The sequence below is a fragment of the Dermacentor andersoni genome, chromosome 1 (assembly GCF_023375885.2).
Source record: "Dermacentor andersoni chromosome 1, qqDerAnde1_hic_scaffold, whole genome shotgun sequence".
Lineage (NCBI taxonomy): Eukaryota > Metazoa > Arthropoda > Arachnida > Ixodida > Ixodidae > Dermacentor > Dermacentor andersoni.
This window is the reverse complement of record NC_092814.1, coordinates 1004676-1027401: the sequence shown is the minus strand read 5'-3', so window position 1 is coordinate 1027401 and position 22726 is coordinate 1004676. Positions and strand designations below refer to the sequence as shown.

The window sequence follows — 22726 nt, the reverse complement described above, 5'->3', positions numbered from 1 at the left end:
GGCCGGGATTTGTCTCAACGTCACCAGCACAGATTAGCAGGAGCCATATACACGACACAGCCAAAGTCAGTCGAGCACCTACGCCTATCCTAGTGGCAGCGCAGCCTGGACGAAACCATACTGGTGAAAATGACACAGTATCCCTCCCAAATGGCATAAAACAACCTATTCGGACGCGGAATGTGCAAATATCAACACCCATCACAACAGAATTGACAGCTCGAAAAACTACAGTTGGGATTTGCGGCCAAGACGTTATTTTTACAGAAGCTATGTATTTACATCACACTCACCTAAGGGTGAAGAACAGAAGCGTGAATAGGAGCAAGGTTCGGCCGCAAACCCCACTCTGCAGCTAATGTTCGGTTTTTTTATAGCGATTCCAGAAGGGGGTGCTGCCACTGGCAGCGATGGCATGGGATAGCAGTGGGCATGGGATAGCAGCAATGGCACAGTCTTTGCTGAGACCGTTCTTCTTTTACATCCAGATTCTTCCACTAATCGGGCTGTTTCCTGTCCGTGCCTGGAACCCTTTCGATGGAGCCTGTACTACGCCCTTCCTTGCTGAAAACTCGGCCTTTGCATCATGCGGCGATTTGCTGTTCTCTTCGTCTGCGCATGCCGGAAACGTCAGCGAAATCATCGCACCGGATCTTTTCACCAAACCAACGGCATCAACGCATGCGTCACCCTGTGGTGCGCATATATATAGGCCAACGATGACGACCCTCGTCAGTGGGCATGGGATAGCAGCAGTGGCGCAGTCTTTGCTGAGACTGTTCTTCTTTTACATCCAGATTCTTCCACTAATCGGGCTGTTTCCTGTCCGTGCCTGGAACCCGTTCGATGGAGCCTGTACTACGCCCTTCCTTGCTGAAAACTCGGCCTTTGCATCATGCGGCGATTTGCTGTTCTCTTCGTCTGCGCGTGCCGGAAACGTCAGCGAAATCATCGCACCGGATCTTTTCACCAAACCAACGGCATCAACGCATGCGTCACCCTGTGGTGCGCATATAAATAGGCCAACGATGACGACCCTCGTCAGTGGGCATGGGATAGCAGCAGTGGCGCAGTCTTTGCTGAGACTGTTCTTCTTTTACATCCAGATTCTTCCACTAATCGGGCTGTTTCCTGTCCGTGCCTGGAACCCTTTCGATGGAGCCTGTACTACGCCCTTCCTTGCTGAAAACTCGGCCTTTGCATCATGCGGCGATTTGCTGTTCTCTTCGTCTGCGCATGCCGGAAACGTCAGCGAAATCATCGCACCGGATCTTTTCACCAAACCAACGGCATCAACGCATGCGTCACCCTGTGGTGCGCATATAAATAGGCCAACGATGACGACCCTCATCAGTGGGCATGGGATAGCAGCAATGGCGCAGTCTTTGCCGAGACCGTTCTTCTTTTACATCCAAGTTAGTAACTCAACTTCCCTTTACTGTAAGCGCTCTAGCAATTGCGCTTTGCTGCTCGTCCCATGCCCAGACATTTTGTGGTGTTTATTTGCCGACTGTGTATATGTTACGAAGTTGCTTGTGATGTCCGGAGACATTGAGCTTAACCCTGGGCCTGATCCCAGTTGTAGCACTAACCTGGTTCTTGAGGCCATCAACTCTCTTGCTACTAAAATGGATGCGCGTCACGCTGAGCTAATCTCAACTCTTAATGAAGTGAAAGCCAACCAAGAATTACTTGAGGAGCGTATTACAAGCATGAATGCCAGATTAGCGTGCGTAGAGCAGAAAGTCGCTGCACTTGAAACTCGGCAAGAACCTGCTCATATCCGAGGCATTATTACCGAAGCCATGAAAAGTCAGAATGCATCGGTGCAATCTTGTCCGGACAATTTCGAGGACAGGTCAAGGAGAGAACTTTATTTTCTATGGTATTGCCCATGTTGCCTCTGAAACTGGGCCGGAAACAAAAAAAAAAGTTTGTGCACTCCTTGTGCAGTTTTTCGCATTGCAATTACCTGAAGAAGGAATTGAGCGTGCGCATCGCTTAGGTTCCTTTATAAATAACAAATGTCGACCAGTGGTAGTGAAATTGGCATCATTTAAAGCAAAGGAAAACATATTAACACAAAAGAAAAAACTGAAAGGATCCGGGGTATCCATTCAAGAAGACTTCTGTCGGGCAACTAGAATGACCAGGAATAAGTTAATTGCATTTGGGAAGTTTTCCGGTCAATTGTATTGTAGCAAGTATGTGACCCCCCTCGGGCATAATCTTGGTTCGCCCGCCAAGCTCGGTGGCCTGCTAAAGCTCGGCAGGCAACATGGGTCACTGCACCACAATAAACACCGACGAGCACGGCTGCTCGCCGGTCAGTCATCGTTCAGCACCACCACGCTGCGGAGCGTCCGTCTTTCGGAGGGTGCCACAAGCCCTCCCCTGTTCACGACCCGGGGTGGATCGTGACATGTATCATCTCAGGTACAACAAATTGTTCATCAACAAAACGTGCTACGCGTATTGCTCTCAAACCGATACCGTTTATGAACTCCAGCAGAACAGTATTGCTACTGCCAGCGGTAATGTAGGCAGCAGCGGAATGAATTTCCCTGCAAATCCCCCGTCACCCGTTTCGAGTTAGCATCGCGCGGCCGTACAGAATAAGCATGACAACGATTACTCTGTGCTGTTCACTAACATCCGCTCCATTATGAATAAGCACGATGCTCTGTCTGTGCTGATCGACACATGCAATGCAGATATTGTTGTTTTAGTCGAAACCTGGCTTTCAGATAAAATTGAAAATTCGGAGCTTTTCGCGTGCAGTAAGGCTTACAATATTTATAGAAATGACAGAATAGAACGATGTGGCGGTGGGACCTTGATGGCTGTTTCCTCTGATATCACCTCTTTTGATATACACGTGCCTTCGCAAATTGAGTTCTTGTGCTGTTGTATTCACATAAATAACAAAGACGTGATATTTGCCGCTTGCTATCGACCACCCGATAGTACATCCACATTTTGCAATGAGCTATTTGACTGTCTTAACCAAATCGTTGTTAAATATCCAGCAGCACCAATATTCTTGCTCGGTGATTTCAATTTACCTGGCATTGACTGGGCTGTTGACTTCCCATCAGTGACTTTATCCTCATCCCAATGTTCAACCTTTCTTGATATATGTTCGACATTTGGCCTTACCCAGTTTGTTAAAGAGCCTACCCGTGTCACTGCAATTTCTGCCAACATCATTGACCTCATCTTCACCACATCCCCTGATTCAATTTCATCGTTATCAATTATACCTGGTTTAAGCAATCATTGCATGATTCATTTTGCAATCCCCTTATGCTCGCCACAGCGTCTAAAACACCGTAAGAAAATTCGTGACTACAGTCGAGCAGATTTTTCCTCGATCAATAATGAATTACAGAGTCTTGCCGACTTCTTTTTTCCTCGGTTCTGGGAAAGAACTATTGCAGAAAACTGGCTCCTTTTCGAGAACAAGGTTCAAACTCTAACTGAAAAATATGTTCCGACTCACCTCTTATCTCCATGCAATCGGGCTCCTTGGTTTAACTTGAGTTTAAAACAGCTCCTTAACAAGAAAAAACGCATTTTTCGACGCTTCAAGCTATCTGGGGAAATCAAAGCAAAAGCTGCCTACGTAGCTATCGCATATGAATATAAAATGGCCATTCGCTCAGCCAAGAATTACTTTTTTTCTGAAACACTACCTCATCTGCTCACAACTAATCCTAAGAAGTTTTGGAACATTAACGTACGCAAACCCACAGAAATCGTTCGGAAAACTGACGATGGATTTCCTGTCCCCCGTGAGCTTTGCTCAATGGTTTTTAACACATTCTCGCTAACTTTTTCTGATGCTCTTCACCGTCCGCACGTGCCTTTACGTACCCTGAGATGGAGCCGATTTCGATCGATTTTGATGGCATATACAACTTGATTAAGAAAGCTAAACTTTCTTCATTGGTAGGTGTTGATACCATAAATTACAAATTCCTTAAGAGTACTGTAGCGTATTCATCTGCTTCCTTGTCATATATTTTTACGCAGTCTTTGCAGAGTTCAACACTTCCGGACGACTGGAGGACGGCGAAGGTGATTCCAGTCCACAAATCCAGTGATACACATAACCCCTTAAACTACCGGCCGATCTCCTTAACTTCTATTCCATGCAAATATTAGAGCACTTAATCTACTGCAACCTGATTAGCTTTCTCGAGTCTAATCATTTTTTTTGCCTCACAGCAGCATGGTTTTCGCAAAAATTATTCTTGTGAGGCTCAATTATTAACCTTTACTAATGATTTGTCTTCCACATTAGATCGAGCTTCAGTTATTGACTGCATCTTCCTTGACTTCGCGAAAGCTTTCGATACCGTCTCACATCGACTACTATTACTGAAACTTAGCACACTCCCTCTTGATTGCAACTTGCTTAAGTGGATTGAATGTTTCTTGCAGAATAGAACACAGTACGTTTCTGTTAATGAGCATGACTAAATTATGCAATGTAACATCCGGTGTTCCTCAGGGGTCAGTCCTAGGGCCTCTTCTTTTTCTAATTTATATTAATGACCTGCCTGATTCTGTTACTTCTAACATAAAGCTCTTTGCAGACGACTGCGTTCTGTACCGCGTAATTTCTAATGAGTCTGACTTCGTTCTTCAATCTGACTTAAATAAAATTTCTTCTTGGTGTGATGCATGGCTCATGAAACTAAACATTAACAAATGTAAAGCAGTGAGGGTGTCTCGAAAGATCAACCAGTCCATTTCTCAGGGCTATGATCTTAACGGTTGCCCTCGTCAGTTCGTCGACAGCTACAAGTATCTAGGCGTCCATATCACTAATAATCTGTCATGGCAGAAGCATATCCACCATGTTATTAACAAAGCTAACAGTTCCCTTGGTTTTCTTAGGCGAAATTTCCGCCTCGCTCCCGTTCCGCTGAAACTACTACTATATAAAACACTCGTGCATTTTAAACTCGAGTACTTTTCATCGATATGGGACCCGTACACTAGCTCGTTAACACAGTCCACAGAATCGGTTAAGAACCGCTCAGTTAGGTTTATCCTCTCTAACTACTATCGCTTAGCCAGTGTTTCTCGCATGAAGCAACTGCTTGAACTACCTCTCCTTTCTACTAGACGTCGAATTCCCCGCTTATGCCTGTTTCACAAAATATACTACACTAATAATGAGCTAAAAATGACACTTTTTTCGCCACCGAGCCATTTGTCATTCCGTGTTGATCATCGAATGAAGGTTGGGGTGCCTCAGTGTAAAAGCAATGTGTATCTCGAAGCCTTCATCCCGAAAACAAGTCAAGACTGGAATCACCTTCCCGCATCTATCGTCACTATCGCAGACCATGACGTGTTCAAGTCGGCTATCTGTGACCATGTGCTGCCTCATTAGCTATTTTTTTTTCTTTTTCTATTGCCACTCCTCTCTGTAATGCCTGTACGGCCTTGAGAGTAAATAAATGAAAAATGAAAATGAAAAATGATGGCGCTTGCGCTGTGGACTGTTTAACACATGCGATCAGTTGATGAACGGGCTGTGAACTGATAATCCGGCAGGGATCCTAGTGAACATGTGGCGACAGGTAGCTGCCACGAACGGCCGGCAGTCAGCAAATCTGTGTAGGTTGGTGTCCGCGGCACAGTCGTTCCGTCAGCTAAGGGTGAAGAACAGAAGTGTGAATAGGAGCAAGGTTCGGCCGCAAATCCCAGGCCGCAAACATGAAAGTAAAGCTGCTTTATGATAAGTTGAGCATCAACAGGACTTTGTTTAGTTGGGATGCTGAAGAAAGATCCCGTTATAAGCTGAAGAAATCAGGTCCTCAAAACTGACAGACTAAGTGCAAGCGTGGCTCTTTAGGAATATTTAATGTAAATTGTAGGAGCATTATAAACAAGCGTACAAAGTTAGAGGGAATTCTTTTGTCGTATAACCCAGATATCGTTGTCTTGATGGAGACATGGTTAAATGAATAAATATATGATAGCAAGTTCATTCCACTTGGGTATAGCGCATTCAGAAAGGATAGGGGTAGCAGGGGTGGAGATGTAGCCATCCTTTTCAAGGATAACATTAAGCTCTTAAAAATGCCTGATTTATTGGATGTTGAATGCATTTTTTGCAAAGCCTACCATGAAAATATTCGATATGTCATAGTTGCTCTGTACAGACCTCCTAATTCTGGTGTTGAAGTTTTGGATTCTTTGAAGCTATACATGGGCGAGGATTGGGAAGAATTGGGGATAAGAGTTAATGGAGAATACCTTAGTAACTTGCGATTCGCTGATGATATTGCCTTGCTTAGTAACTCAGGGGACCAACTGCAATGCATGCTCACTGACCTGGAGAGGCAAAGCCGAAGGGTGGGTCTAAAAATTAATCTGCAGAAAACTAAAGTAATGTTTAACAGTCTCGGAAGGGAACAGCAGTTTACAATAGGTAGTGAGGCACTGGAAGTGGTAAGGGAATACATCTACTTGGGACAGGTAGGATCATGAGACTGAAATAATCAGAAGAATAAGAATGAGCTGGGGTGCGTTTGGCAGGCATTCTCAGATCATGAACAGCAGGTTGCCATTATCCCTCAAGAGAAAAGTTTATAACAGCTGTGTCTTACCAGTACTCACGTACGGGGCAGAAACCTGGAGGCTTACGAAAAGAGTTCTACTTAAATTGAGGATGACGCAACGAGCTATGGAAAGAAGAATAATAGGTGTAACATTAGGGATAAGAAAGGAGCAGATTGGGTGAGGGAACAAACGCGGGTAAATGACATCTTAGTTGAAATCAAGAAAAAGAAATGGGCATGGGCAGGACACGTAATGAGGAGGGAAGATAACCAATGGTCATTAAGAGTTACGGAATGGATTCCAAGGGAAGGAAAGCGTAGCAGAGGGTGGCAGAAAGTTAGGTGGGCGGATGAGATTAAGAAGTTTGTAGAGACAACATGGCCACAATTAGTACATGACCGGGGTAGTTGGAGAAGTATGGGAGAGGCCTTTGCCTTGCAGTGGGCATAACCAGGCTGATGATGATGATGATGTTGGGCGAGAATGTGAAACCCGGTGACAGCGTTATTCTCTCGGGAGATTTTAACTTGCCAAGCATTGATTGGGAAACGATGTCGGTCAAAAGTGATAAAGACAGCTTAGGGGAGGCCATGCTGGACATTGCCTTTTCTTTTAATTTATTACAGTTAGTGGATACCTATACTAGAATACAGGGTAATTCTGAAACAATCCTGGACCTCTTTGTAAGTGGGACCATAAGTAGTCAAACTATGTGCGATGTATTTCTCGGTATATCGGATCACGAGGTTGTGTTACTGATAATAAATAATATGAATTGGAACGACAGCTATAACGCTGACCGATTCCGCAATTTCTCCCGAGCTGATGATGTCTCGATTATCGATACGCTTTCGTTTTACTTTATTCATTTTCAGAAAATATTGTAGACTTGCAGGAACTATGGGAATGCTTTAAGAGTATTGTTAATGACTGCATTGAAAAATATGTACCAACTATTGTTAAGAAAAGAAAAAATAATCCTTGGATTTCTAAGGAGACGCTGAGATTTAAAAGGCAGCTCAAGTGGTTAAAAAATAAAATGAACAAATCAAGCAGTGCTTCACCAGATCAACAAGAGAAATTTCTCTCCATTTCATCTAAACTTCAGATCCAACTATCTACTGAGAAACAATGTTACTATAAAGAATCATTGCCTAAATTCATCACATCTCCAGATAGATTTTGGCGGGAGGTGTCACCGAAACATTACCAATGCGATGCATTTGAAGTTGATGGTATTCACTTGAATGATGAAAAAAAAATTGCTAACTAATTTAATGGGCACTACCACTCCATTTTTACTTCTGATAATGGTGTCTTACTGTGTTTGAGAATTTTTTGCCCTTTATTTCTGATGTGTCAATAAGCGAACAGGGTATATTCCACATGCTTTTAAAACTTGATGAAAAGAAAAGTTCAGGCCCAGACGATATACCCAACACTTTCCTAAAAAGGTATGCCGAATGGGTTTCGAAATACTTGTACATTGTGTTTTTACGTTCCTTAGAAGAAGGTCAACTCCCGAATGACTGGAGAACAGCTAGAGTAATACCACTTCATAAACACTGTACCAAACAGTGTATAAAGAATTACCGTCTGGTCTCTTTAACCTCTAACACTTGCAAATTATTAAAGCACATAATGCATAAACATCTCGTGGATTTCTTAGATACACATAACATGTTAACAGAATGCCAGCATGGATTTCGGAAAGGGTACTCGACTTGTACACAGCTAGTTGCTACCATCCATGATTTTGCCGTATCTATAAATAACGTAAAACAAATTGATACAATTTTTATGGACTTTTCGAAAGCTTTCGACAAGGTATCACACAGTAAATGGTTATTTAAATTACATAGTCTGCTTAGAAACTCTCAACTTGTAAATTGGATTTCAGCGTACTTGAACAATTGCCACCAGTTTGTTGCATTTAAAGGCCATCAATCTAACCAATTACCAGGAAAATCAGGTGTCCCGCAGGGCTCGGTCCTAGGGCTACTTATTTTTCTTATGTATATAAATGACATGGTACAAGACATCTCTGTCAAAATAAAATTGTGTGCGGACGAATGTGTTCTATATACGGAGGTGAATGATCAATCGGATCAGGCATTGTTAAACAATGATTTTCAGCATGTTGCTTCATGGTGTAAGCGGTGGCAGATGTGTATAAACTTCGACAAGACTGTTTTTATGCGGGTCACTCAAAAGAAGAGGCCCTTAACGTTTTTGTACAATTTTAACAATGTGCTTCTGTCTGAAGTGTCTGAATACAAATACCTTGGACTATGGATTTCAAACAATCTTAGGTGGAATAAACATATTCATTATGTTACAGCTAATGCTTATAGGAAGTTATTCTTTTTAAGAACGTTAACTCTGGCTACCCCTACTGTAAGAAGATTTGCATACAAATATATTGTCCTCCCAGTCTTAGACTATGCTGCTATAATATGGGACCCCTATACAAAAGGTAATATTCTGAAACTAGAGAATGTCCAAAAAAGAGCCGTACAGTTCATTTATAACAATTTTCGACGCAGCTCAGTGACTGAACTACAAGCTCGCGCTAACCTAACCTCGTTATCTGATAGAAACCGCTCATCATTTGTAAAATTTTATATCAAATAGTTAAGGGGCACTATAACTTCGACATTAGCGAATGGATTACATTTTCTTCCTGTTATTCAACACGCCAAAGACATGAACTAACAATATCACCTTTTCGTTCTCATAATGACTCTTTCAAGTATTCATTTTTTCCATGAACAGTCAGAGACTGCAATAACCTCAGCAGCTGCATCGTTCGAGCACACTCTTTGTCAGCTTTCGCATCCCTCCTTGATGGCTGAAACATAATTGGTTATTTTTATAGGTACTGTGTATATGATATCTGCGTTGATTGTTCCTCTGTTTCATTTGCACATTCGATAAATGCTTTGCTGAAATCTTTTTTTGTGTGTTCTTTCATGACTGTGACCTAGGCATGTACATATATATTGTTTGCCATTATGTTTTATTTTCTTTCATGTATTGTATCCCACCCTGCTAAAATCCCGGTGGGGGTTGCAGTATCAATAAATAAAAATAAAAAATAAACTATTCTTCATTTCGTACAGTGCACACACAAAATGCGAGAAGTGATGACAAGGTGCACTATCAACAGCTCTACAGTCAGCCACAAAAGTTTGCGGGATCTGCAATGCATGGTGAAGCGACGCAAAACATTGCTGCGCCGTCTACCGTTGCACAACATGGTGTCAAGGCTCCCGGCACTTCAGTGCCAGGCGCGCTTTGTGCAGCTTCGACACCACGCAGTGTGACGGTAGACGGCACAGCAATACAGTTTTGCGTTGCTCTGCCATGCATTGGAAATCCCACAAACTTTTGTGGCTGACTGCACATTGCCGTTCTTGAAGGCTGCCAGGCGCACTCGCCGGCTCTTCCCTAAATTAAATGTGACTAAATGCTTGGGTGTATTTTTACGTATTGTTATTCTGATTCATTATCTAGCTTCTGAGATGTACTGTTTGCATCTTAATTCGAATGAGTAACAAACAGAGGCCCTTTCAGTACCCGGCAGCTTAAACAACCACCTTGTTCAGCTGCCAATGGTGTCAGTACTGGCATCGGCGTTTTCGCAAGAAAAGTGTGCACTCTAAATGAACGATCATACACGTAATGTCTTAATCGATGTCTACTTTAAGGAACCCATGAATTGCGTTCATGAAGAAAGTACAAACAGTGATCAGTAGGCAGCATAACAACACATACTGTGGTCTCCCACTTAGTATGGACAGCTGGGCTAGTTGGTTGTGATTAGCATTATGAAACATCGTTCCAGCGCACAATTGAACACGAACGAGAAGAGAAAGACAACATGAACGCCGGTGCCGGTACGACAAATTATTGGAAATGAAAGTGGATGAAAAAACAACTTGCTGCAGGTTGGGAACGATCACTGTGGGATCGTTCCCCACCTGCGGCAAGTTGTTCTTTCATCCACTTTCATTTCCAATAATTTGTCGTTTCATTATTTCACTTATTAAGCACAAGTAATTTCCCTTATGTTGTCCTTGGTGTCAGTGTTTGTTGGCTTCTTATGATATGATGCACAGCTTGTATTATATTTCAAGCGAACGACGAGTGGTCGCTTTACCTGCCGATATAAACAAATGCACCGGTCTGTGCTTTGAACACACAGTGGACACTCACTTCCTGGGAAATTGTGCGCTCTATAAATCGACATGCAAATACGGAAAGCAGCGCTTCACAACATCTTATAGAGAGTATGCAAAACACTTTCCAGAGAAAGAGTAAAACACCTAAAATAGCAAGCAGCATGTGTCAAATCAGTGGTTAGGGCTGCCATTGGTCTTCATGTTGCAGCGCGATGTGTTTTGCTGGGTGCTGGCTCTCATGGTAGCGGGTCTAATTTCGAACGACGGTTCATGGCTATTGAGTTCTTCGGAATTATAACTGTCACTGTTGGACAGCTCCTAAGAGTTGGTACAGCTGACATTGTCACCCGAAGACATTATGCCAATGGTCCAGCGCGGTCACGAATAAGCTGAGCATCGGCTGTTCACCGCTTACATTATCCATGCTGCCGGAATCGGCATGCCTTGAGTACCTTCCTCGCTGGGGTGCCCCTTGTGACGTCAAACGAGGATGTTCACTCAGCTGCTTGGTCAGGTTTCAGTTCGTTCTTGCACTTCTTTTGCTTATTTAAAATTATCTTTGAACTTGCGGAACAATATGGATGACAGGGGGTCTCGGGAACCTATAAATGGCATTACTTTGACATGGTGGAGAAATCGCCGGAGTTGCCTTTTAACACTTTCATGTTCATGGCTGCCCTTATTGCGGCTAGTTCTTCACCAGAAAATGACCGTGGCATACTATAACATGCACGTCGATGGCTACACCTTATCACTGCTTTGCAGCTCCCAGAAATACGCAAAGCCTGGTGATATCTCAGTGGCTATAAGTCGTGCACTCATAACTTGCTGTCACGAATGACTGCCCCCTCCTCAAAGAGATAGACAGTCAACTAGAGTGGTGCGCGGCATTTCGCACCGCCGCCCACCATGGGGAGAACCCTGCACCAGGCTTCAGCATATGGGGGTCGGACACTCACGTGCTTAGCTTCCGGGTGGTTGAGCTGATTCCAAGTGCTAGGACCTTGAGGCCCCTTGGTGGAACGACATACCAGTTCGGCCCCAGCCTCATATAATGGTTCCCCAAACTGAGCAATTTGGAAGAAATCAGCAGTAATCTTTTCCTATCTCTTTCCCAGATCATTTGTATCAACTTTCCTTTCTGCCCTCTCATCAACATTCTTGAAATTTCGGTCTCCGTGGCGACTTGAGTTAGCCTGGGGAAACGTATCCAACCTTAGGTAGTATTATATTTGGGTGCAGTAGGCATGTACAGTTGATATCTGCGATTTATTTAGGTGTTGTAGCGTCTCTTTCCTGTGCTGAGCGGTTGACAGCTGGCCTCATTGCCAAAATCAAATAAATCTTTGTCTTCAAAGTCAGCGTCCTCTTTCAAAAAGGATCGTCCTCTTTCAAAAGGAAGGCACCTTGATGAATCTCTTAAATTGTTTGTCCAACACAGAGAAACTTTGCCGTGTTTCACACGTGATACTTAATAATAACCCCCGAAAGATGGCTAGAATACTTGCAATTATTGTTGCCAAATGTTTTACTGACACACTAGGTCTAGGTTACAATGCTACAGAAATGGCCAGCAGTGACCTCCTTATTGAAATTGTTTAAAGAGAGGAATATGAAGAATTATCTAAATTTGTATTTGGTGACACCCCAGTCTTGGTTAGCCATTTTTCGATCAACAGCACATGAAGGGCAATATCAGAACGAAACTTGCTAGACTTGACCAGTCGCCATCACCCAAAAAGATCACGTTCTCGTGACGCCTGCGGCAGAAAGGACGTTCCACGTCCGCTGTCAAGGTCTGTGTGTGGTGGCGCTGGCTAACACTCCCAGGGATCTACTAGGAAACATTAATACCCAAGAAAGTGGATGAAGAAACTGCACCACGGTAGCTCAATTGGTAGAGCATCGCACGCGAAATGCAAAGGTTGTGGGTTTGGTCCCCACCTGCGGCAAGTTGTTTTTTTTCATCCACTTTCACTTCCATTAAACTATCGTTTTTTTATTTCATTTATTAAGCACAAGTAATTTCCCCTATGTTGTCCTTGGTGTCAGTGTTTGTTGGCTTCTTATGACTAATAAAAAATCGGGCCCCTCGGTTAATCCCCTGCCTTCTCGTTTGCTAGACTTGAGTGAGGCAAAGCTCCTTGACGGCGGAAAAGAACAAAATGCTACAGATGTACAGTGAAATAGGACAAGACGAGATGACAGAGAAATCCCAACAAAATATCTAATCTTTACCTTCTGCACAAGTACACTTTTGTAGAAGATAACATGCTTTCACTTGTGCAACGGTGTGTAGAAGAAAATTTGGCCCAAATTGGTGAGGGCAAACTGGATATTTTCGTAGAGCATATAAAATCTTAAAATGATAACAAAAAACATGCTCTTGTGTAAAACTTCCACAACTATATGAAATTGAGCAGCAATACCATGAAAAATGAAGCTTGTGATGTCTTTGAAGCAAATGCTCCGGCATGTGATTCAACTCAGTCACTTGTGCTGGCGGCAGTTCAGGCACCGGCAGCAGACGGTGCCATGGTTATGTCCTTGCATTACAACATCTTGCAGAATAGTGTAGTTGCGAAATGTGTTTCCTCACCACCAATTTTCCAACACCTTACCACGCTACATGAGACTCGCGGCTAGATTAGAGTTTGTCGTCTGGTGCAATCAGCTTTTCGCGGCGTGGTACTTAACACCAGGTCTGGCCATTTTGAGCTGACAAGCGCAGAGCATACATGGCGCGATAACGATCGTGTCTGCAAAGTATTACATCGCTACGCGCCGCGGAAAGATCTGAAATTTCAAACCGAACGCCGTTTTTCCTTCTCTTCGTGGCCGCCGTGCTCCAAGCCGGACGGTGACGTAATCGTGCCCCTGCGCCTATTACGTAATCGTGTCCGCAGTGTGACATCTCTCGTGGTGACACGTGACTTCGAGAATTATTCAAGACAACATCTGTTATCGCTGCAATCTGTTGCTTGAATTGACGAACTGAAGTTTAGAGAAATAATAAAATACAGAAACGGAATGTCTGTGTGTTTTTTGTTTTGCTTCGCACCGAAGCAAGAGATGCACTTCCGCTTCGTCTGCTTGTTCCCACGGTCGTGCGGTAACGTTAGGGAACGTGCGCATGCAGGTACCGAAACTATGCCATTTTCTGCCGTGTTCCAGCGCTTGATCATGCTCTGCGATCCGCTTGTTCTGCCGCAGTATTCGTGTAGCACTGAATTATACTGCTAATCATATTTCCTTGAGCACAGCGCGCAAAATTGTGCGCTACGCAAACGAGACAACTAGAGTTACTGTATGTGGTAGCATATACAGTAACTCTAGAGACAACCGCTCGCGCGCGACGCCATCGGCGAAAGTGCGAAAGCGAGGAGCAAAAAAAAAAAATAATAATGAAGGCGGGGCTCGTGACGTCTGCGTCACGCGATCCTCGAGGTCCAGTATGGGAGAACGCAGGGAAGGAATTTCGCTTGCGTAGGCTAGACGGGACGAGTGGAGAGAGCGTCTTGCTTGGCAGTGGAGCCCGCCTGCTGAAATCATGGGTTCGCGGCACTGAAATATTACTATCTCGGCTATTAATGAGCCAATTTGAAAACTTCTTGCCACAGAACTCTCCTTAGAGGACACGTAAAAACTTCCAGCATATAAACAAAATTTGCTATGGGGCCTGGTGAGGGGTTCTTTAAGGTGCCATTGACTAGCATCTTTGATGTTGGTAACCTATTTAAGCTGAACACGGCAGTTGACACACTGTAAAAGATCATACAATTTGTTCTGCACTCATGTGATTGTGCTTCATGCTGTAGTTACACTCGGTCGACAATTTTCTGTAAAACTTTAAACGACAGAAATCTTGTGCCTGTACAACTGACATAACGTCCTATGCAGGTGAGGAGATAGTCATAGCAGAGGCATCATGTGACTGCAATGAAGGAATATAGTTAGAAGAGGTACGAATTGGGCTAGTTGGTGGGTATTCACTTTTCTTGCGCTAAGTACTGTAAGATGCAGCGGGGCAAGACGAACACTAGATATGAAGCGGACACGAAATGACACAAGGGAGCACAAGCTACTAAGTTGGTAGTTTGCGCTCCCCTGTGTCACTTCGTGTCCGCGTCATATCCAGTGTTCGTTTCGTCCCCGTTGCGTTTTCCTAAAGGTCTCGCCACCCAGGCAGCTTGGTTTTGTGCAATATGGCGGCACACATTAAAGACATTCTTGCAAGGTTCCCGTCTCAGAGACAAAGCTATGTGCTTGTTGCAGAGGCCGGCGTTGCTGAGCTCCGTGGCCTTGGTGGCCCAAAGCAGATAGGCGAAGGGGCTATCAAGGCGGTCCTGGGCATACGCGGACACTGGCTGGTGCTTTGCGAGAAGGAGGCGCTTCTTGGACGAGGCCGCGGGCCCCTCCTGGCACTGGGGCCGCTACAAGCGGCCGCCCTGGGTCCCACTCGGGCATTGCTGCTGCACCTCAGTAAGTTGTGATGCAGAACCATTGACGTGAAAACGTTCTCTCGTCTGACATTCTCCTGTGTTCCATCACCACTCTTAGGTGCCTACTGAAACTCTGTAGTGATATGTCAGTGTTAATGCACATTTGTCTGTTCAAATCATTTCACTCATGTAACAACTACTGCAAACGCCTGGTACATGTGAAGTTTGGCTGCGTCCGGAAAGATCCTGAGGTTTGAAAGGCACTTATTTGATATTTAAATATTCGATTTTTAAAGCAAAGTTTTTTTTCCTCGTTCTTCGACTTTGCTACTACTGCTGCTGCTGTGGCTGGCTTGCACACCATATCGGGGGTTCTTCAGAGCGTGTATATACATGGAAGGAGCATGGCAGAAAGGAAAGGAGACACGAGAAACTCGTTTGGACCTTTCCATCGCATTGCATGTTCACAATGCCCTCTTGAGCTCCCTAGGCGTCGCCACATTAGCCTCTTGGCGCTGTAGTTATTCATGACCCCCTTAAAAGCATTGCAGAAACTGCAGAGCTTACCTTTCTACTAATGTGCAAATCCAGAGGGAAGCTAAATAAAATGGGAGAGGAGGCAGAGAATGGGTAGAACTGTAGCTTGTGCCATGGGAGTATGGGCACGCAGGGGTCGAGTGACACATACACAAAGGTGCTTCTCAGCTCAAAGAAAAAGAAAACACCCCCTTTATTTGGCATGAATACAGTATATACAGACGCACAAAGTCACTGGTGGCAGCCTAACGCATGGGCTAAACTGTGGTAACCTCTACATCTTCCCCCTTTGAAGACCAGATGGAAGATGGAGGAAGCCAAACACTTCTCAAGTTCTGCTTCACAAGTTTAAACGGTCCGGCGGAATGACACGCCAGCCACTATGCATTTGTGCCACACCATTGCTGTGGTTCCTTAGTGCAGCGGACTGTCCAAGGGATACTGTTGATTCCGTCGGGTTGGCAGGCTGAGGTTCTTGAGGGGGAACTGGTGGTGGGGGCTTTTGCTTGTCTGGTGGCAGTGGTCCCCCTCTGGGAGCAGGGTGAAAAAGCACTAGGTGTTGCCGGTTATGCTGTAGGACACCGCCACACTTCGGTCCAACACATAGTTTCCTGGTCATAGTGCCGGACTCAGGACCGTGGCCTTAACTTGTTCGTGTCGCACCCGGACACGCTGACCTGTTCGGAGTGGTGGCAAGTCTTGAGCTCCGTGATGTCTGTTGTAGTTGTCGGTCTGCTTCCGCTTGTAGACCGCATCCTTGCCGACGACGTCTTTCCTTGATGACCAGTTGGGACGTAGCTGGCAGTCTTTCTTGGGAACTCTCGTTCTTAGTTGTCGTCCCATCAACAGCTGGGCCGAACTGTAGCCATTGATAATGGGGTATCGTGGTAGCTGAGCAGGGCCAGGTGAGGATCTTTTGTCTTTCGGAATCGGTCCTTGATTGTCCGAACCATTCTCTCGGCCTCTCCGCTTGACTGAACGTAGTGCGGACTTCTGATTGCATGGTTGAAGCCGTACAAAGCTGCAAATGCCGCGAACTCCTGCGATGATAACGGTGGGCTGTTGTCTGACCTGACCTCTTGAGGGATTCCATGGCGTGCAAAGATGCTCTTCAGAGCATCGATGATTGCATGAGCCTTCGCGCTCCTCAAGGTCACCACCTCTGGGAACCTTGAGTAATAATCTGCCACCAGGATGATTGTCTGGCCGTTGAGATGGAACAGGTCCATGCTGAGAAATTTCCAAGTATGTCCGGGTAGGACCGTGGAGACCTGGGGCTCTGCAAGGTTCATATGGGAAGTGCACTGCTCGCAGTTGACATCTAACGAGGTGTTGTCTGCCGATATGCCTAGCCACCAAACTGACTCTCGAGCCAGGGTTTTGGCTCTGTTGATGCCCCGACGTCCTTCGTGCAACAGAGTCAAAACCGCTGGCCGAAGGGACAACTATCCGGGCGCCTTTCAGCAAAACCCCGTCACAGACAGAAAGCTCGTCTGCCGCCGAGGTGTACTTGGAGAGGTGTAGTGGCAGCTTAGACTTCTGTGGCCCGCTATGCTGGCAGAAGGAGGTGAGGGCCTTGCATTCGCCATCAAACTCTTGTGCCTGTCGCACGTCTTTCGGGCAAAGCGGCAAGACTCCCGATGTGCAGTAGACCGCCTGGGTTGCAAATAGTTCCACTGTGTCTATACTGGATGCCTTCTGGGTGATGCATGACAAGGTATCCGTCGTGGCTAGCAGCTTTTCCGGTACGTGTAGCATCCGGAATTGGTATTGCATAGTCTTCAACTGGAATCTTTGTACATAAGGTGGCAACGTGTCCAACTCTATCTTGTCAAAGAGTGAAACGAGTGACAGGTGGTCCGTCTCGACATCAAAGGTGATGCCATATGGACGAACTCGTCGAACCGTGGTATATAGCCCATGTCGTCGCCAAAGCTTCTTTTTCTGTCTGGCTGTAACGCTGTTCGGTCTAGGTCATTGACCTCGAAGCAAACGTGACTGGGCGGGGTTCCAGAGGGTTGCACCTGTAGCAAGACTGAACTGAGTCTGAACGAGCTTGCGTCTACAGAAACTGTAGTAGCGTACGACGGGTGGTACTTTGCCATGCACCGGCCTGACGTCAAGAGTTCCTTAATTTTCTCTAATGCTGCACTTTGTTCATGCTGCCACACCCAACTAGCGGAACTGTTCAGTAGGGCCCTGATGGACGTTGTGACGTCCGAGATGTGTGGCAAAAATCTGGTGAGATGATTTACCATTGCAATCAGTAGGCTGACACCAGAGATGTCTGTTGGAGCGTCCACGGCTTTGACTGTTTCAACCCTGCCTGTATCTGGCCTGATGTCCTGCGCTGAAACGATGACTCTGAGGAAGGAGACCTCAGATACCCCAAAACATTGTTCCGGTTCAACGTGGTGCCTGAGGCAGGGTGTCTACCAACCGGAAAAACCGGGATTTCTCGGGGATATTGAGCAGTCTGGAAAAACTCGGGGAAAACTCAGGCAATTTGTGCCTCTATCAGGGAAAATTAGCTGTAATTTTATTCAAAGGGTCGAAAGTCGCGGTAATGCTGGCTCGAGTAACCGACAGGAATCCTAATGAATCGTCTTTGACGCCCTGTCGTCGGCTGGAGGAGTTGCCATTGTACATTCAACGACCGACTTTCCAGATTCCCGATAATTTGGACGGCTTCGCGGCACCACCACATACACCATAGAGTCAATGTATCAGAACGCCTGAAATTTAGGACACAATAACTCTTCGCCGTCTGATTTTCCGGATATTTTGCCCTGACCGCAGGTTCGAAACGGCATTAATCAAAGCCACCACCGCTGCCATTTTGATTACCTCGCCTCCTCGAACCGGCGCTCTCGCACGCAGATCCGCTCGCAACCGTAGCCACCACTGCCGCAACGCTAGGCCTAGCTGCTTCGACGTTCCCTATGAAGCTTCTTGCCGTTGGGTGCCGCGTTTTTTATTGAAAGAATTCGCTGCTGTAACAATGGCACGGACTCCGCCTTTGTGGTCCTCTAGATTGGCTTAGAAGCTTGGAAAGCACGATGCGTTGCATAATGCCGGTTTCCGAAAGTCAGCTTCGCCTCTGTACAGAAGTGTTACTTGGTGAAGCATACGTAAAAGTATTGCAGTGAAGCATAACACGCGTGGGAAGGGGCTATTGCCACGAGACACAGTATGTATTCCTTAATTATACACGCGTGCACCCGGTATTTCCAGTCACAGTACGAGCACCAATATGCCTAATACGTGTACCGACAGGCCTGCAGAGCGCTTTTGAATGTGCCTGTGGCGGATTGAGCCCTTAAGGGCAGTAAATGACATGCATTTATTTTTTCCAACTGGCCGATTTTTCGGACGTTTTCGCAGTCCCTAGGGAGTTCGAAAAATTGGACGTGGACTGTGCAACTGACCAAGAAGATGATTCAAATGGTCTGTAGGGCAAACGAGTGGCGGAAGGAGGACACGAACAGAAAGGACCTATGCATTGGGGAATGAACAGGAAAGGAAGCGTGCTGCTGCCATTTTGAGCTCAAGAACAAAGTGTTGGCTGATGCCGAGATGCAGGTGTCCCTCATACAAACCAAAATAAACTCTTTAAAGCAGTGAAACAAAAGACTGAGGCGTCGTGCGTGGGCTGAGAGTGTGTCAGGACAGTTGAGGTTGACTTACGAGCTGTTGAGAGAGAATCTCAATTGTGACAAAGTTCAGGCCTCATGCTACTGAGCTTGCTATCAGTTGATAAAAATAGCTCATATTCGAAAATATTTGCTTCTGTATACATCTCCTTTTTGTTTGTATTTGAGAATGTCTGACTCAATTTGCAATATTTTTTCCGGAAACATGTTATTTGCTTTGCATTTTACTAACCCCTCCCTTCTATTCTTTTTTTGAATAACATAAACACTACTTCTTAGTATTCAAATTGGATTAAGGGTATGTTTTTTACATTTTTTCATATGCTTACTAGAGAGTGACAGCATCAGGCGATATGGTTTCAGCCCGTCTTGACATAAAACATATTTTTGCATCACTCAGGGAATCTTGCAAAGGCACTCAGGGAAAACCTGGAAAACTCAGGGAATTTGGAAATGTCAACTTGGTAGACACCCTATGCCTGCTTTTGCAGGGCAATACATCACCTGGCTCAGTCTGGCGTCGTGTTCCTGGCGGGTGCATCCAAAAAACGGAATGTCATCTATCATATTGGTGACTCCTTTTTGGCCCTCCAGGATTCTGGCCATCTGTTTTGGAAGTACTCCAGCGCGGAGGTGATGCCAAAGGGGAGCCGGCAAACGCAGTATTGGCCGAATGGGGTAATGAACTTCGTAAGCTCCTGGGAGTCCGCAGAGAGCTTCACCTAGTGGAAGCTCACGGTCGTATCAAGCTTTGAAAAAGTTGTTGCGTTGCCAAGGGGGCTGAGGACTTGCTCAACAGTTGGTAGAATGTGGCGTGCTGGAGGATGACCATGTTTAGCCGAGTCAAGTCCACGCACAGCTGGTACGAACTATCATCCTTCAGGACAACAATGAGACCAGAGCACCACGATGTTGACTTGTTTGCCTTGCGGGTCACACCTCCACTCTCCAATTTGTCTAGCTTGTGGTAGACAACCTCGAGCAGCGGGATGGGAATCCTGCAAGGGATACTTAGCGAGAAAGGTACGACATCGGGTTTCAGCCAGATGATGTACTCATCCTTGAGGGTGCCCAATCCCTGGAAGAGCTCAACGTGCAATGTTGCTTTCGGAGTCTGGAGTTCGTCAAGAAATCTGACTACTTGGAGGGCCTAAAGCGCTGGCAGTCCCAAAAAAGGCATGGTGAGAGACTGGATCACCTACAGGCGCTGAGAGCTCGTTTTCCCCTGCCACCGAAGTCGTGCTAAATATGAGTCTAACATACGCAGTGGCTGTGCTACAGGACCGGTGAGCAGAGTGTTGACTTCGTTGAGCTCAGCACGCAACATAGGGAAGTCGCTTGGAACAGTGGTTACCTCGGCACTGGAATCGGCCTTGAACTGTACAGTGTAATTGTCTACGGTGACGTTGATGAACTTTGCCATGGCGTTCGTCCTGACGGCGTGCAGTTGAATGGAACCAAATTTTTATTATTTATTTTATTTTATTTAGAAAATACTGCAGGCCTTGTAGTGGCCCTTGCAAGAGGGGCAGAAGGACAGAAAAAAGAAAACAACAAGGAAATGCAAGAATACGCGAGTAGCAAAACAGAAATAACAAGTAATTACATTGGAATGATGGCAGGAAAATAAAAAATAAACAATTTCAGAAACACTGCAACAAAACAAGATAAAAAGAAGCAAACAACACTTTTCAACTGTCGCATGTTTAGCTGTCAATGCATTCAATGCTGTCAGTGTTAATAAGAAGCGATATGGGCAAGTTATTCCATTCGGTTATTGTGCGAGGAAAGAAGAAATTTTAAAGGTGTTGGTCCTGGCAAAATACGGAGTTAATTACTTGGCATGCCGGTGCCTTGTTAATCGCCCTGTTAGTAGTTGTATGTATTGCTGCGGATTAAGAGATAGCCGATTATTCTGAAGCAGATAGAGGAACTTAATCCTTTGAATTTTCCTTCGCAATTTTAATGTTTGTATATTATTCATCTTCATTAAGTTTGAGGGAGAGTCAGTTGGATGGTATTTAGAAAATATAAAGCGCACAGCTTTTCGCTGAATTTTTTCTAATGCATCGATGTTGCGTTTCCTGTACGGGTCCCAAACAATTGCCGCATATTCTAGTGTAGGCCTTATAATAGAGCTGTAAGCCAACAGCTTGGTTTCTGGAGGTGCCATTTTTAATTTATGCCTGAGCAGGCCAAGTATTCTTAAAGCTGAAGCACATGTTGCAGAGATTTTATTCCAGGAAAGATCATGCGTTATGATAACCCCCAGGTACGTATATTCCTCGACTTCGGATAAGGGTTGAGATGCAAGATCATAAGTAAACGGTAAAGGGTGCTTTTTTTTTTAGTAATTGTCATAGAAACTGTTTTATTAATTTTGAGCTTCATGTTCCACTGCTGGCACCAGGAATTAATGCTCTGAAGGGTAGAATTTAAGAGGACTTGATCTTCGTGGCATTTAATTTCATTAAATAAAACACAATCACCAGCAAACAATCTTAAATGAACAGGATGAGCGATTACTTCTACAATATCATTAACATATATTAAAAATAACAAGGGGCCCAGCACGCTTTTTTGGGGAACACCGGAAGTAACTGGCACTTCATCTGAAGGGCAGTCGCTTATGCTGACGAATTGTGTGCGCTTAGTTAAGTATGCAGAGATCCAGCTAATTAAGTATGGCGGCAATTTTATGATTTTGAGCTTCTCAATTAATTTACGGTGACAAACAAGATCAAATGCTTTTCTGTAATTCAGGAATACAACATCAATCTGACCAGGTTTATCAAGAATGCTAGCAAAGCTGTGAATGACTGAAGCTAACTGAGTGACGGTGGAAAACCCCTTCCTAAAGCCATGCTGTACCGGTGTGAGGATGCTGTTGTCACTTAAGAATTTTTTTACCTGGTTAGCTATAATATGTTCCAATAGTTTGCAGCAAGATGAAGTAAGGGAAATCGGTCGATAGCTCGTTATTAATGTTGCTTCGCCTTTCTTAAGCACCGGTACAACCCGAGCCGATCACCAGTCTTTGGGAAGGGTGGCGAAAGATAAAGATACACTAAAAATGCGCACTAGAAAACGTGCAACCACATCTGCATAGCGGCGCAAAAAGGCATTTGGGATGTTATCCGGTCCTGGCGATGATTTAGTTTTTAAATTTAGCAGCATAGAAACCACACCAGTCGTCGATATAACAGCAGGGTCAACATAACAAGGGGTACGGCTGATGGGTACATGGTTCGAGACACTCGAAAATACGCTGTGAAAAAATTGATTAAAATGTTCCGCTATACATCGCTTCTCAGTAACCGTTATACCG

At 45.0% G+C, this 22726-nt stretch overlaps 1 protein-coding gene across 12 annotated transcripts in view; it reads left to right on the top strand.

Annotated features, from left to right (window-relative positions):
• The window catches only part of LOC126543811 (RCC1 domain-containing protein 1-like), a 123447-nt gene that overhangs the window by 84019 nt on the left and 16702 nt on the right, over positions 1-22726 (top strand). For 9 of the 12 annotated variants that reach the window (XM_072286042.1, XM_072286039.1, XM_072286040.1 and 6 more), the window contains one exon: positions 15042-15248. In XM_072286042.1, coding sequence (XP_072142143.1) covers positions 15042-15248 — 207 coding nt within the window. Of the gene's footprint in view, positions 1-797; positions 1315-15041; positions 15249-22726 lie in introns of all 12 variants that reach the window. The other 3 variants (XM_072286037.1, XM_072286036.1, XM_072286038.1) reach the window with 2 other exon arrangements.